The sequence below is a fragment of the Sphaeramia orbicularis genome, chromosome 5, assembly GCF_902148855.1.
Source record: "Sphaeramia orbicularis chromosome 5, fSphaOr1.1, whole genome shotgun sequence".
NCBI classification, from domain to species: Eukaryota; Metazoa; Chordata; class Actinopteri; order Kurtiformes; family Apogonidae; genus Sphaeramia; species Sphaeramia orbicularis.
In genome coordinates, this window is record NC_043961.1 from 42,971,874 (window position 1) to 42,987,641 (window position 15,768).

General features: G+C 45.4%; 1 protein-coding gene across 2 annotated transcripts in view; it reads right to left on the reverse strand.

The window, feature by feature from the left end:
* Positions 1-235: 235 nt before the first annotated feature.
* nisch (nischarin) overlaps positions 236-15,768 on the reverse strand; it is a 189,772-nt gene continuing 174,239 nt past the window's right edge. For both annotated transcript variants that reach the window (XM_030133491.1, XM_030133490.1), the window contains exons 26-28: positions 12,590-12,762; positions 1,693-1,871; positions 236-880 (exon numbers count right to left, since the gene is read on the reverse strand). In XM_030133491.1, the coding sequence (XP_029989351.1) occupies positions 550-880; positions 1,693-1,871; positions 12,590-12,762 (683 nt within the window). In that variant the 3' untranslated portion in view covers positions 236-549. The remainder of the gene's footprint in view (positions 881-1,692; positions 1,872-12,589; positions 12,763-15,768) is intronic.

Below are 15,768 nucleotides of genomic sequence, written 5' to 3' on the forward strand. Positions count from 1 at the left end.
GATGAATGAATGGATGAAAGAATGGATGAGTGAATGAATGAAACTCTAACAATGTTTAAGTCCAGGCTGAAAACAGCTCTGTTCAACTGCACATATAACAACTGAAAGGGTTCTATCTGCACTCTTCTCTTTTACTTTGTTTTAATTGATTAATATTTATGTTTTATTGATTATGTTTCAATTGTAATTGTGTGTTTTTAACCTATCTCTTTTCCATTTTCGTAGAGCACTGTGAATTGCCCTGTGTATGAATTGTACTATACAAATAAATCTGCCTTGCCTTGCCTTGGATGGATGGATGGAGGGATGGATGGATATGAATGAGTGGATGAATAAAAATGGATGAGTCGATGGACACTGTTGTATTCCCTCATCTCCGTTCTCCACATACATAAAGTCTGTGAACACTGAACCCTGTCATGTCTGTCCTTAAAGTCAGACAATTGACGTCCTCCAGACAACATCAGCTAATACTGTGTATGATGGTCTTTGTTCAGAGTTGACCGACACCTTTAAACAGCCAATCAGAGCAGTGACATGCCAACTCCATCACCCCGTCAGTTCAACAGGAAGCTCCCGGCTGCACAGCGCCTCCCACTGGCGGGCCAGAAGTGAGATCAGCCTCTCCCTGCTGTCGGCTCCAGGGACAAACACACACCACTGGACCTCTCCGTCTGCCCTCCCACTGGCCCCACCCCCTCTGGGCGGGGTCTCCTCCTGGTTCCCTGCGGCAAAGTGGTCCATGGTAAGTTGGCAGAGTAGGTCTGGACCCGGAAGGTCATCAAACACCAGCGTCAAGGCCTGTGGGTAGGTCTGGTAGCCCAGCAGGACCCGGTCCAGGTCCCGGATCCTCCGAGCCTCGCGCAGCTGGTACCGTTCCCTGTCAGAAGACAGAGGGTCACATGACCTCCAGCATCACATCATATGACCTCCAGCATCACATCAAACATCACATCAGGTCTGTTCTAGTTTTATTATCACTGTTGCTTCTAAACAAACATGTCATGAGAGTGAATGTGTGCGTGTGTGTGTGTATGTTTGTATGTGCCTGCAGGGATACGATATTAAGACTAAAACCAGTGGAAAATAACTTTCCTGATTAGAATAAAAAGATCACTTTACAAAAGCGAGAAAAAAAAAAACTTGATAAAAGTTGGAGCAACAGTCACTAGTAGACTCTGGTTTAGACAAGTGTCATCGGATAACTGCTGTTGTAATGTGGTCATTTATAAATACAATTGATTGATTGATTGATTAATTGATTGGCTGGCTGACTGATTGGACTTGAATGTCAGGTCAAACCAACTCCATCTGGTCATAAAGATTCACACGTTTTATTTGTGAATCATACATCCTGTATTCTTTCATTTTGCTCCATAGTTTTGACATCTGTAATTTTTATAGAAGTTGACAAAACAATCTTTCAATGTTCCTATTATTTCAATGAGCTGAACAGAGGACATGGACATCATCAGTTCTGATGGCACTTGTTCACTATTTAGTTCAATTCCCTTCTCAATTTAAGAATTAATGAATGTAAAAGAAAAGATAAAGTCCACTAAGCAGCATAGTAATGTTTGCACCATGACATCAAACTGAACTGAGGATTATTTTAATTCAACACTAACAGTAACTATGAACTAAAATCATTTATTAGATGAAATAAGTGTCTGCTGTTGACTCAAATATCACCTGGACGGAGGTTCTTTGGCAAAGTCTGGCAGAGGGTAGCTGATGTAGTCCTCGTCCAACAGGAACACGTCACTGCTGGTCAGTATCAGAGTCCTGGGCTGAAGAACTGGTGAGGGGGCAGAGCCAGGAGCTAAGGGGGAGGGGCCTGACAGGCCAGAGCCCTGACCAGGCACTTTGACCTGTAGATGACAGGTAGAAACAATAGAGATATCAATTAATTAAAAAAATACTAATTAAATTGTACAATTTGCTATAATCACAATTTATCCAGTTGTACGGGACCAGTTCTACAGGAATGGTTCTACAGGACTGGTTCCTTAGGAGTGGTACTACAGTACTGGTTCTACTAGACTGCTTCTAAAGGAGTGGTACTACAGGACTGATACTACAGGACCGATTCTATAGGACCAGTAATCTAAAATACCATAGTGTCAGAGATCAGATCAGGTGGATTTAGATCTGGAGACGGTGGCCAAACAAGTAGTAGTATAGAATAGAATAGAATAGAATAGAATAGAATAGAATAGAATAGAATAGAATGCCTTTATTGTCATTATACATATGTACAACGAAATTATGAGAGACAACTCTCTGGTGGTGGGTAGTGCAAACAGTTTAAAGAAGAAAAGAAGTGTAAATATATATACAGTATAAAAACAGGCATGTCACCAACCAAGAAAACAGTAGTGATAAGTATATATTGCACTTGACCCTGGCTGAACACTATGACATATGTTAAATATATGTCCTTTGTGAGGTGTCGTCATTGCAGTGTGTTCAGTACCCATATTGCACTTGGATAAAACATACTGCTAAATCTGGAGGTGCGGGCCTGGATGGACCTGTACCACCTCCCTGAGGTCAACAGTGAGAACAGGCTGTGTCCAGGATGTGAACCATCGAGGGTGATGCTTCTGGCCCTGCGCAGACACCTGGTGTTAAAGATGTCTGACAGAGAGGATAGCTGGACTCCTATGATGCTCTGTGCTGACTTTCTGACTCTTTCCAGAGCCTTCTTGTCAGCCTGAGAGCTGCTCCTATACCACACTAAGATGTTGTGGGTAAGGATGCTCTCCACAGAACATCTATAGAAGGAAAGCAGCAGTTCCTGGGACAGGTTCACCCTTCTCAGTGACCTTAAAAAGTACAGGCGCAACATCAGCTCCACTCTGACAGCCTGGTGGGAATTTCTTAAAATAAATAAATGTTCACCCATTCCATGCAAGCAGACACCCATCTGGAACAACCCTGACATCCTGCAAAATAAAAGAATTATAAACTTTACTCAGTGGAAGAACAAAGGAATAACACATTTAGAAAATATCATAGTGGATGGAAACTTTGTACCATTTGATACGCTCACTTCACAACATGGGATTAGCAGCACCAAATTTTTTGAATATCACCAAATCAAATCTATTATAGGTAAGAAATATACCCCTAACCAGTTAAACTTGCAACTACCAATCAAGGTGGAAGAATTTTTGAACCTCCGCAGCCCAAAGCTACTATCCAAAATATATAGGCTTAATGCTAAAACAGATGACTTAATCTACCTACCGACTTCAAAATGGGAGACAGATTTATCCAGTGATTTTGATCAAAAGTCATGGTCACAAATATGTTCAAATACATTTAAAATGACTAAAAACCCGAATTTACAACTAATTCAGTTCAAAATTCTTCACAGAATTCATTATACAGGACAAAGGATGTTCAAGATGGGTCTCACACAGTCAAACATCTGCTCACAGTGCACAGATAACTCTGTTGATAACAACATACATGCCTTGTGGCAATGTGCACCTGTCCAGAGGTTTTGGCTTCAGGTCTCTGAGGACCTGTCAACATGGCTCAGATGCAATGTTCCAGCCCACCCCACACTGTGTTTACTAGGTGACCTGGGCCACACCAACATGGATACTAACACCTCACACATGGTCCTCACTGCTTTATGCATCGCAAAGAAAACTATCCTTGTGAATTGGAAAACAAAAGCCAATCTGAGCATTAACCAGTTTAGGAACCTTCTATTAGATCACATAAGTAATGAGACAATATCTGCCTCTTCAAACAATCAATTGGACCAATCTCATTCTCTCTGGACCCCTGTGATTAGCTCTATCACATCACTCTGAGTGTTAGGAGGCTGGCAGGAGGAGCCGCGGGGCTACGGGTCACTAGTGGTCCCTTGGAGTGGGGGTCTGGACTGCCCTGCTCTGGGGGCGGCTTGGTGTTTGTCCGGGTTGGGGCGGGGGTGGACCCGGCACCGGAGTTGCCCTGTGGTGGTGGGGTAGGGGGCTCCGGGTTGGGCCTGGGTCGGTGGCCGGCATCCCCCGGGTCGGGTGGCTAGGCTGGTCGGGGGTGGGCGGGGTGCGGTACCTGGGCCCTGAGGTCCGGGTGCTGCCCCTTCCGGGGTGGGGGGAGAACCCGGCATGCGCCGGGTGTCTGGGCTGGCCTAGACTTGCCGCTGTGGGAGTGGGCGGGTGCGTGCCCCGGTGTCTGGCTGGTGCCTGGAAGTCCTGGGGGGGGAGTGTGTGTGTGTGTGTGTGTGTGTGTGTGTGTGTGTGTGTGTGTGTGTGTGTGGGTAGGTGTGTGTGTGGGTGTGTGTGTGTGTGTGAGAGAGAGAGAGAGAATGTGTGTGAGTGTGTGTGTGTGCACGCATTTGTGTGTAGGGGCGGGTGGGTCGGTGTGTGTTGGTGTGTGTGAACGAGTGCTCATGTGTATTAGAGTATGAATGAGGGATTGTGCGTGCAAGTCTGTGTGTGCGGGTGTGTGGGGGAGCTGATGGAGCAGGTGTGTGGGTGTGGATGTACATGTATGTTTGGTGAATGAGAGAGGGTTGTGGTGTGGTGGCGGTGGGGGAGGGGGACTGCAGGTGTGCCTGGGGGGTTGTGGGGGGTGGGGGGTGTCGCTGGGGGTTCTCTCGGGGTGCGGTGCGGCCGTGGTGGCGATTGGGACCTGGGGCGGGCGCGCTGGTCGCTGGGTCTCATGCTGCGGGGTGGCACTGTGCCGGTGATCGCTGCATCCCTAGTGCATGTAAGACTGGGGAGGTGTGGAGTGTGGTGGGTCCCTGTGCCTGTTTGGGGGGCTTTGGGGTGGCTGGTCCCAGGTCCGTGCTCCCTCGACTGCATAGGATGATTGAGTGCGTGAGTGGCCTCTTGGGGGGTGGGGTGGGGGGGGGGGTGGCTTTCTGGCTGCGGTCATTGGGTGCCCGGGGTCTCTGGGCTGCCCCACTCCTTGGCGGCCCCTGCCTGGGGACGGGTACTGGGGAACGGGGGTGCTGAATGCCGGCTGGCTCGTCTTCTGGGAGGAAACTTCCTCCCAGTCATACCATCCCCAACCCCTCGCCTCCCCACCCCCCTCACGCAAAGCACGTAGGGTCTTGGGGAGGGTGCACATCCCGAGGGGGTACAGCAGGGGGGGTCACTAAAACGGCCTCCCTCTGTGGTACCCTGGGGTGGCTAACTCCTCAATTTTAATTACACCCACCCACAACACAATACACAGAAACACTAACACCACACATTCACTTTTGGGGGGCGGGCTGCGTGGCGCCTGGTGGGCGGTGCTGTGCCGGTGGGTGAGGCTGCCTGTGTGGTGTCGCCCTCAGTGGTGCGCAGTTATGCTCCTCAATTTTAATTGCTTGCATACACACCTCACACTTCAAAACACTGATAGGTGGGGAGGCGAGGGGGAGGGGCGGTCTTCCCACACCCCTGTTTATTGGACGCCGTCTGGGGCGGGGGGCCCCGGGGGAGGGGGGCTGGAACATTGGCTTGGGGTTCACCTGGCTGCAATGCTGGAGGTTGCCGCCCTCTGATGAATGATGTGTGCGCATGGGAATTATGGTCGGGGGGGGGGGCTGGGCTAGCCGCTCTCTTGCCTGCCGCAGGTCGTGTTGGGACCGGGAAAGATGTGTGTATGCGGGCATCGGGGGTGTGGCGGTTGCTGGCAGGGTGGTGGACCGCGGTGGGGTTCCTGGCGGCTGGTGTTGCCGCCCTGGGCTGCGGTTGGTGCTGGGGCTGCGCTCAGGTGCCACGCCTTGGGGGGACTCACAGCGGTGCTGCTCGCTGCTGGGGGGAGCGGCACTCCGAATACGCGTGTCTGGTGTGTGCAGGTGGGTGGGAGGGGCTGTTGATGGATGTGGGTACATGTGTGGGTATGTGTATACATGTAGATGTGTATGTGTGGGCATGCATGTGGGTAGGTGGGTGTATGGGCATGGGTGGAGGTGTTTGTGGGTGTGTGCGTGTGTGTGTGTGTGTATGAATGGTCGAACATGTGGGATGGGTGGTGTGTATGTCTGGGAGTCAGTGGGTGTGTGTGTGCATATGCTTGTGTGGGTGAGTGGGGGACTGGGGTGTGTATGGGGTTTGGGGGTTGGGCTTGGTGGGATGGGGAGGTGGGCCTCCGGGCCCCCAGGGCGCTTGGCTGTGGCATCGGGGTGCGCACTGGCCTGCAGCTTGTGGCGGTCTGGGCCGGCCTGGCCGCCCGGTGTGCTGGGTGGGACCCCTGCCTGGGGAGATGGGTGGCTCCTGGGCTCGTGGGGCTTGGGGGCCGGCGCCTTGCCTGCCCCTGGGTGGCCGGCCCCCGGCGGGGGGGTGGCGGCTGGCGTCCCTGGCCTCCTGGGGCCTGTGCTCGGCTGCTGTGGGGCCTCTGGTGGGGGGCCCTCCCTCGACCATCTTCGGGGCAGGCACACTGTTGCCTCTCGGGGGGGGGCGGGCTGGATCCCCCCTCTCTGTGGTGTCTGCTGGATGGCCAGACCTTGGGGCCCTCTTGGTCGGTCCCTGATCCTTGGAGGGAGTGCGGTTGCGGTTGCATGTCTGTGTTCTTCACCTCAGTCTGTTTGCCTGGTTCACTCTGTCACAGCAGATGAATGTGAACAACTGATGTTGTGTGGATTTGTTTCTGGTATTATTTGTTATAGGTATTATTTGTACGAATGTGGTATACGACATTTTGTTCATGCTTTCTTATATTCTTCATTTCATAGGTCTTATGTATCTCATTGCTGTGTTTTTTTTTTGTTTTTTTTTGTAGTTTTGTTTGTTTTGTTTTGTTTTTTTTTTCTCTCTCTTCTGCCCAGTTTACGCAGTTCTGGTTGTAGTTATTGTCACCATTATAATTGTCTCCATGGTTGTTGCTGTTTGTATTGTTGATACTTTCTTGTGAGGGTCTTCTCCACCTTCTTCTCTCTTGTTCTCTCCCCTTCTTCTACCCCCCCACCCCCCATGTCAGGTCCGGCATCGAAATGTGGTTCAACAAAACTCATAATAAACACAGCAGAATATCAAAGGGCGCTTCATATACTTTATGAAGTTACTCTTGGCAAAGGAAATTTGTTCAGCACCAAAAGGAACCAGACTACCATTCTACTGTTAGAACGCTGGACAAGACAAGTAGGGGAAAAAAAAAAAAAAAAACAGTAGTGTGAGATATTCCCTGGTAAAATGTCCAAATAAAAGAGGATACACAAGCAAAGGTGTTAGAAAAATGGGCAATGATGACTGGGAGTACAGTTGGTGTTGGCTGCTGCCTTATCAGTACAGACAGCTGCCTGTCAGCCAGCTGAGCCCAAAAAAGAAAAAAAAAAAAAAAAGTACAGGCGCTGCCCTGCTTTTTTCACAAGGGCACTGGTGTTAGTGCCCCATGTGAGGTCCTGAGAAATGTATGTACCCAGGAGTACCCAGGAATCTGAAGTCACTGACCCTCTCCACGGTGTCCCCTCAGATCAGAAGGGGAGGGGAATCCTCCCTCTTCATAGTATAAGTAGTAGTAGCAGTAGTGGTGGTAGTGGTAGTAGTGGTGGTAGTAGTAGTAGTGATAGTGGTGGTAGTAGTACTAGTAGTTGTGGTAGTAGTAGTAGTAGTAGTAGTAGCAGTAACAGTAGAGGTGGTAGTAGTAGTAGCGCTAGTAGTGGTGGTGGTAGTAGTGGTAGTAGTAGTAGTGGTAGTAGTAGTAGCGGTAGTGGTAGTAAGCTAAGATAGATAAGACTAGAAAAGAACTCGGAGAGTGCAGACCTCCGCCAAGGCAGATCAGTCCCCCCCTCCCCGATCACCACCAAAATTTCATCATTTGTTCCTTGTGCCAGTATCAACATTTCCTGAAATTTTCATCCAAATCTGACCATAACTGTTTGAGTTATCTTGCACACGGACAGACAGACAGACCAACACCGGCAAAAATATAACCTTCTTGGCAGAGGTAATAAGACTTTATTCATCCCACCAGTTAACAGCAGCAACATACAACAAGCAATTGCAGAAAGACAGGTAGAAAAACCACACATAACAAAATGAAAAATATAGAGAGAAATAAGAAATTTGGTATTTATGTAAATATTTATATGAATAAAACATTTTAATTAAAAATGAAATTAAATATAATTTATATCATCATGGCTGCATATGTACATAATGTGATGTGGGGGGTGGGGGTCATTGGGATCTGTAAAGTCTGATGGCTGTGGGGCGGAATGACCTGCAGAACCGCTCGTTCTTGCTCTACGTACTGTATGTTTTATTTGGAGCATTGTTTCAGTCACAAACTAAGGGCTTTGTAAGGTGAGACTGAAATGGTTCTATATGGAGTTTAATGTTCACGCTGGGGCCTGGATACTGAACTGTGCTTCAGGAACAAGACAAGAATAAAAGTGGGGTATTGTGAATACAGAAGGCTGAAGCAGCTAGCGCTGAACTGCTAATGCAGAATGCTGAAGATGATGAAATACTGAAGTCATTTATGAAAATGCTTGAATACTTTGTGGAAAAGCTAGCGCAAATGTATATTATTGGGACACGTCTTAGAACACCAGTCTGTGAATAACACTCCGGAGCTCTGGAGTAAAAGAGACATGGAAGCAGGAGCCAAACTTCCAAAGTTAGGTTTCATTTTTGTTTTCATGCCAGTTACTAAACTGCACCACAAAAGGACTTCATGAAGTTTGCTTGTTGCCTCGTTTCAAATGTCACTTTGCACCCTGCAAGTTGCTGTCTTGAAAAAAGAAATGCAGATTTGTAAAGAGGATCCGCTGTTCAGTCATTAGCTTCAAAACAAATGCACGCCTGGCCAGAGTTTTGCCCTTACGACAGTAGGTGCTAGTGCTCATGGGAAGCGGAGTCTTTGTCCCTTAAAAACATCACCGATTCTGGCTGAAAGTAAGCAATCCACCTTAAACAAATTCTCTGTACAGGACCTTTAAGTAATGGAGTTTAATCAGTACTTTTACCTTCACAAGAGTAGTTTTTCACACAAGTAGCTGTACTTCTACTTAAGTACAGAATATGAGTAGTAGTGGTAGTAGTAGTTGTAGTAGTGGTTGTAGTAGTAGTATATCATAATACTGGAAGGCCTCAGAGCATCTGTGTATGTATCGGTGCTGTTCTGACAAATTCAGACGTTTTTACTTTGGGACCTAACATTGAGGAATAGTCCCATCTCCACATTAAATATCTCTGCAATTTGATGGGAATCAATATTTTCAGAGATATTAGTAATTTTGGAATACAACTGCCTTACAATCACAGAAGTGTAGTACCACGCTGCATGGCGGGAAATGAAGTCATAAAGAAGATCGCAGCATTTACTCCAGCAGCTCTGACATATCGGTATTAATGTTGGTGCCTGCAGCCACACAGCTTGCGCATACCTCATGTGGACTGAGTGACATTTGAGAGACAGAGAGACACTGATATATATACAGTACATATATCAGCTAAAATTTACTTAGGGGGTCAAATGAGTGGCCATTTTTGTCCAAAAAAAAAAAGTTGTAAGAAATGCATAGAACTGTGTTGAATATAGCATAGAATATAAAATAATAACAGAATAGAAGAAAATAAATTAGAATAGAATTATTAAAATAGCATTAGAAAGAGCATAAATAGCTGGCGGACGGACGTGACAGTGGACGGATGTGACATTACCCATGATGATCTGGTCAGTACCAGTACTTTATTAGTAATAAACTTATATACTTACTATTGCTAATTATCCTCTTATTCATAAATATTAGTATTGTGGATCTAAAACAATAACAGCTTAACAAAAACACAAAATGTGGCAGTGGACGGATGTGACATGGTTGTTACAGATCCCATCATACTGATGCTCGGCAGCCATGTCACCATTTCTAGAAATGATCCCTGTGCAAAAAATAGTATCATAATGTTTTATTTTATAGTTTATCATCATACTAAAGAGTAAATAACAATATAAAATTGTTATTCTTTATAAAAATGCTTATTATTAGAAAACTATTGATTTAAAAAGTGACATGTGACATTCTTAATGTATGTATTCGCATAACATAAGCAGGATGGATCAGCACGATACTCCATACTGCAACCTGTAAAAATAAAACATGTGATATGTAGTATATAATCTTGGAAAAAAATTGGGGAATCTAAAAGAATAGAATATTTCTTTTTCAGGTAAATGCAGTTAAAATATAACTTGGCCATTTGTGACATGAAAATGTAGCATTAATTGTGATGAAATTGGACATTTTTGACCTGAAAACACAGTTCATATGACCATCAACATGTTGCGACAGAACTTAAATCCTGTAAATTTGCATAACTTGCATTTACCAATACAAAGTTCCTTTGGGGATTCACTTATATTGATTTCTTAAGCACAACCTCTAAGCAAATTTTAGCTCGATATGTATGTATGTGTGTGTGTGTGTGTGTGTGTGTGTGTGTGTGTGTGTGTGTATATATATATATATATATATACATACATGCTGAGTCTTGCCACGCTGTTATTTTATTTATTCTTATCACTTATGGGCTACCATAGATAGTCTTGTGACAGCTTCCGGCTGTTTTTGTTGTCAACGGTTGTCAATCTAGCCAACCACAAAATATCTGGGGAAGTATGAAAGTTAGTCACATAGTTGAAACATATTCTGGAGTGACACGTAGTGGATAGAAAATATATGCCATCACCCAGTTCCAGTCATGTCTCTCTCAAAACATGCCATGAAGAGGTTGGCAACGAGCACAGGCAATTTCAGGAAAAGTGGGAGACGGAATATATTTGTCACGCACAGGGGCACCCCTACGTGTCTCATATGCACAGAGAAAGTTGCAGTGTACAAGGAATACAGATATATTACTCAACTAGACATGTTGAGGAGGACACAAAATACCAAGGAGATGAGAGAAAGAACCGGGTCACCAATCTTAAAAAATGTCAATTGAGGCATCAAGATTTATTCAAGAAAGCAAGCAAAGAGAATGAAGCAGCAGTCGAAGCTAGCCACATGGTGAGTGAGATGATTGCTAGGGCTGGAAAGCCATTTCAAAGAAGGCGAGTTCATCAAAAAGTGCATGGTACCAGCTGTGAGTAAAGTAAAGAAACACTTTTTTTGTGGAATACTTAATGCGGCCTAGCCTGATCCAGACTCTACCTTCAGTGGCCCCCAGGTAAGTTGAGTTTGAGAGCCCTGCAATAAAGGAACCTGTGGAGTCTTTTATGCCATCAAGCTGCAACATACTGGAAACCAAAAGTGAAATAACATGCTTCAAATGTCCGACCCAGCTTCTGTGCCTGTTGTCATTATTTGGGATTTTTTGCAGTGGCGCTGAGAATTCACCTCTGCTGAGTGTATACAGAGGAAACCCTGCACATGGGTTCTGCTTGCAGCCACGCTGCTTCCTGAGTATTTGCATTCTTCACATAGGCTATATGTATTTGTTCGGTACACCTCTGTATAGCATCAAAGCCCCCAAAATGGTTCGGTACAAACAAGTGCACCATTACACCCCTAATATATAGAGAGGCAGGTAAGGTACGTCCTGGTACTTAAGGAGAACTCCTGCCAACATCCCCCACCCCATCCAACCATTATCTTCCGCTTCTTCCGGGGCCGGGTCATGGGGGTAACAGTCTAAGCAGGGATACCCAGACTTCTCTCTCCCCAGACACCTCCAGCTCTTCCGGGGGGACCACGAGGCGTTCCCAGGCCAGCCGAGAGACATAGTCTCTCCAACGTATCCTGGGTCTTCCTCGAGGTCTCCTCCCGGTGGGACATGCCCGGAACACCTCTCCAGGGAGGCGTCCAGGAGGCATCCGAAATAGATGCCCGAGCCACCTCAGCTGGCCCCTCTCGACGCGGAGGAGCAGGGGCTCTACTCTGAGCTCCTCCCTGGTGACTGAACTCCTCACCCTAGCCCTAAGGGTGCGCCCAGCCACCCGACGGAGGAAACTCATTACGCTGCACTGATCCGTCTGTCAATCTCACGCTCCATCCTTCCCTCACTCGTGAACAAGACCCCAAGATACTTAAACTCCTCCACTTGGGGCAAAGACTCCCCACTGACCCCCACCCCAGTCTTACAAATCACAACTTTGTTACCAATCCTTCCTTATAACTGTGACATGTTGCTCATTACTGATCCTCAACTAGTTGGATTTACTATGATGACACCATCAGATCACTGATGGACAATGCTTTCATTTGTCACAATCTGACTTAATGACTGATGTCGGGTCAGTTTTAATCAAACCATCTCCTACACTGAACTGAAAACCTGGAAATCCACCCAACACTAACGTCCACCACGATGTGAAACTAATACATTCAAACACAGAAATCCAAATAAAGGCACTAATTTAGTTTTTGTTTTCTTAAATCTGTAATTTATTTGTTTTAATTATTCATAAAACAAAAGTTTGCTCTTAATCTTGATAGCATCTACTAAATACATGTAGTAGAGACATTAGGACTTTGTGATTTGTTGTCAGTTTTGATGTGAAAGACAGTGTTAAAACACTGCATGGATAATTCAGTCGGACACAGAGTTTCTGTTAATGTCTGTGAGCAAAGCTGCTTTAAAGAACATTTCAGGGTTTAAGAAAAACAGATGATTATAGTGTTGGTTTGTACCTGGAAGACCAGCAGATACAGCAGGATGTTGAAGGAGTGTGAGGATGATGACGCCACTGTGGCCGGAGTCTTTCTCTCTGCCACGATGAAGGTCAGGTCTCCCATCTCCTCCTCACTAGGGTAAATGAACTTCACCCTGCTGCTGTGGACCAGCTCATAGTTGTGCATCTTCCCTGCAGAAGTTAACACAAACACCATCACCATCTGTATTTAACATGCACAGCACTGACACTAAATGGCATCTCAGTATTTTCTGAGATACAATAATTGGCATTATTCCAAATTTAATCTAAAAAATGAGACAAGCCAAGCCTTTATGATTAAAGTCATTTAAATCTTTATGTAAGCACATGAAAAATAAAGACTGCCATCTTCCACAACTGCTGTCTTTTAATCTAGAACTTGTTACTGTGCATAATTCCAATTTAATGTGTGGATCGATCATCTATGATATAAACTACTGCTGGTGAGGAGGACCAATGACCAGCCCTTCAGTCTAATGGGAAAGGACTCTGATACTGATGTGTCTCGTGGCTCCTCCTGCCCCCCATGGCTCCTCCTGGATGAACAGCCTTATGTATGCAGGAGCCCAGGTGCCCTGCACGAGAAACCTATTTTCTAACATCATCTGCATAAAGCAGAGATGTGATCCTGAGAACACCAGTTGTGGTCAACCTCCACCCCTTGGCTGCACCTGGAAATGTGTCCACAAAACTACATACAGAATTTGTAACCATGGGCAGTCCTGGACTAACCCAACCCTCACTGGAAAGCAGTCTGATTGCAGGGAATTCAGACCAGATCTTGGCTTTTGGTATACAGAGACCCAATGACCAGTGGCAACAGGCCATGAATACAACCCTCACAAGATATCCAGAGGGACATGGTCTAAAGCCCTCTCCAAGTGTACAAAGTACACGAGGACTGGTTATACAAAGCCTGTGAACCCTGCAGCACCTGAGAAACATAAAAAGGTGGACTGCTGTTACATGCCCATGTCAAAAACCAGAATATTTCTTAAGAATCCAAGATTTGTATTAACAATCTCGTCTCCAGTATCCTGGATTAGACTTTCCCTGTGTGTCCCTATAGTTTGAACACATCCTCTGGTCCCCTTTTTCAATTAGGGAACCACCATCCCAGTCTACCAATCCAAAGGTACTCTCCCTGATATCCACATTGAAAACTGCGACAGCCCTACAACATCAACAACTTATGATTGGAAGTCATCCAACCCCGGAGTCCAGTGACCATGGACTTTCCTAACTCCAAGAGCTAAGGTCCACTAAGAATGAGTCCACTATTCGTTCACTGGAGTCAACGCCAGCATAACACCAAGATGGGGGGATTTAAGAGCTTTAAGATTTAAGAGCATACACCTCTTGCTGCCTCTCACCTCTCACAACTACACAGTGGGAAAAGAGTCCAGACCCTCTTTGGGAAACTAGTTCGAGAGAACAGAACGTTAGGCATGTCAATGCACTTATACCATGACTGTATGGGATTCATGGTTCAGTACACAGTGCAAACATGACGAATACGACAAATGCATCTGTCATCTGGACTGACACAGTCACACTATAACTTCAGTCCAGTGGGTGACGGTAAATCACTGCTGCAGGATTTACTACCATTTGGGAAATGGAAATGTTTGGGTAACAGTAAACTGGCTGTAGCATCGTTCAATTTAATTGAATTCAACTTTATTTATAAAACAATTCATGCACAAGGCAGACTCAATGTGCTTCACAACAGGTATATAACATAAAAAACAATCATAAAAAGAGAGTGCAAGTGCAAGTAAACAATCATACATACACACACTTAAACTCTCTCGTGCACATACCCACACATGCACCAACCCAACTCAACAGCTGTCGAGAAAAGACACATTTTTAACATGTTCTTAAAAATGGCTACTGATGTGGCAAGTCTAATTGTATCAGGCAGGGTGTTCCATTTTTGTGGGTCATATACACTAAAAGCTGCCTCCTCTTTCTTGGATCTGGTGTGAGGGACAAGTAAGTTGCCACAGTCTGTTGACTGAAGTGTTCTTGCTAGGGTGTAAGTGATGAGCTATCTGTGATGTACTGAGGTGCAAGGCCATGTAGTGCTTTGTAAACCAGGAGCAGGATTTTGAAATCAATTCTGATTTTAACAGGTAACCAGTGCAAGGACTTAAGAACAGATGTGATGTGATGTGTTGATATTTCTTGGTACCTGTGAGAAAACATGCAGCTGCATTTTGAATGAGTTGTAAAATTTTCTGACATCCATTGATTAATATCTTTAATAGACTGAGAAAGGGATAGTATGGGAGTCATCAGGGTGTACTGAAAAGTTGTGAATCATCTGCATAATTATGCTAATTTATGTTTGCATATGACATGTGAGAGTGGAAGCATGTAAAGATTAAACAGTAGGGGTCCCAGAATTGACCCTTGGAGCACCCCACATGTAATGTTCATTTTGTTTGAGGAAAAATCACCAATGGAGACAAAGAACTGCCTATCATGGAGTTAGGTTCAGAGCCAGTTTAGAACTGGGCCAGATAAGCCAACTCATCGTTCAAGCCTCTCCAGTAAGATTTGTTGAGTTACTTAAAGCTATACTGTATGATGTGGCATTTTTACACTTTTCTATTGTCATCTTGAAATGCTCCTAATAAGCATGAGTCAAACTAAAATGTAAAATAAATCCAACAGGTATTGAAACTGAAAAATGTTTAATTCTCATATATTTCTGATAAAAGTCTGACCAATCATTTTATTCCGTCCAAATGAAATAATTGGTCGAACCTGGCTGAGCCTCCTGTCAATCATCCATTACCGCCGTCCTGCATCTGATACCGGTACCTCTGAATCTGATGTTTCACTCCCGCTGCTTCTCCTGTCACTGACCACAGTGTCCTGTCTAGGGATGTGAATGGGTAGGACTCAAATGCACATGTTGAAGGGAAAAACTGATTTATTTACGGAAACAACAACCAAAGGGAACAAACAGAACAACCCGACTGCAGCAGTCAGAGTCCGATGAATGAAGAATGGAGATGAAGTCCAGGAGTCAGGTGTACTGGACTCCACAGACAGGTCTGCACAAAGGTCAGCTGTTATGACTGCGGGACTCATACAGGTACATGTACTTGGTGTCATACAATGTAGGATTATGTAGGATGATAA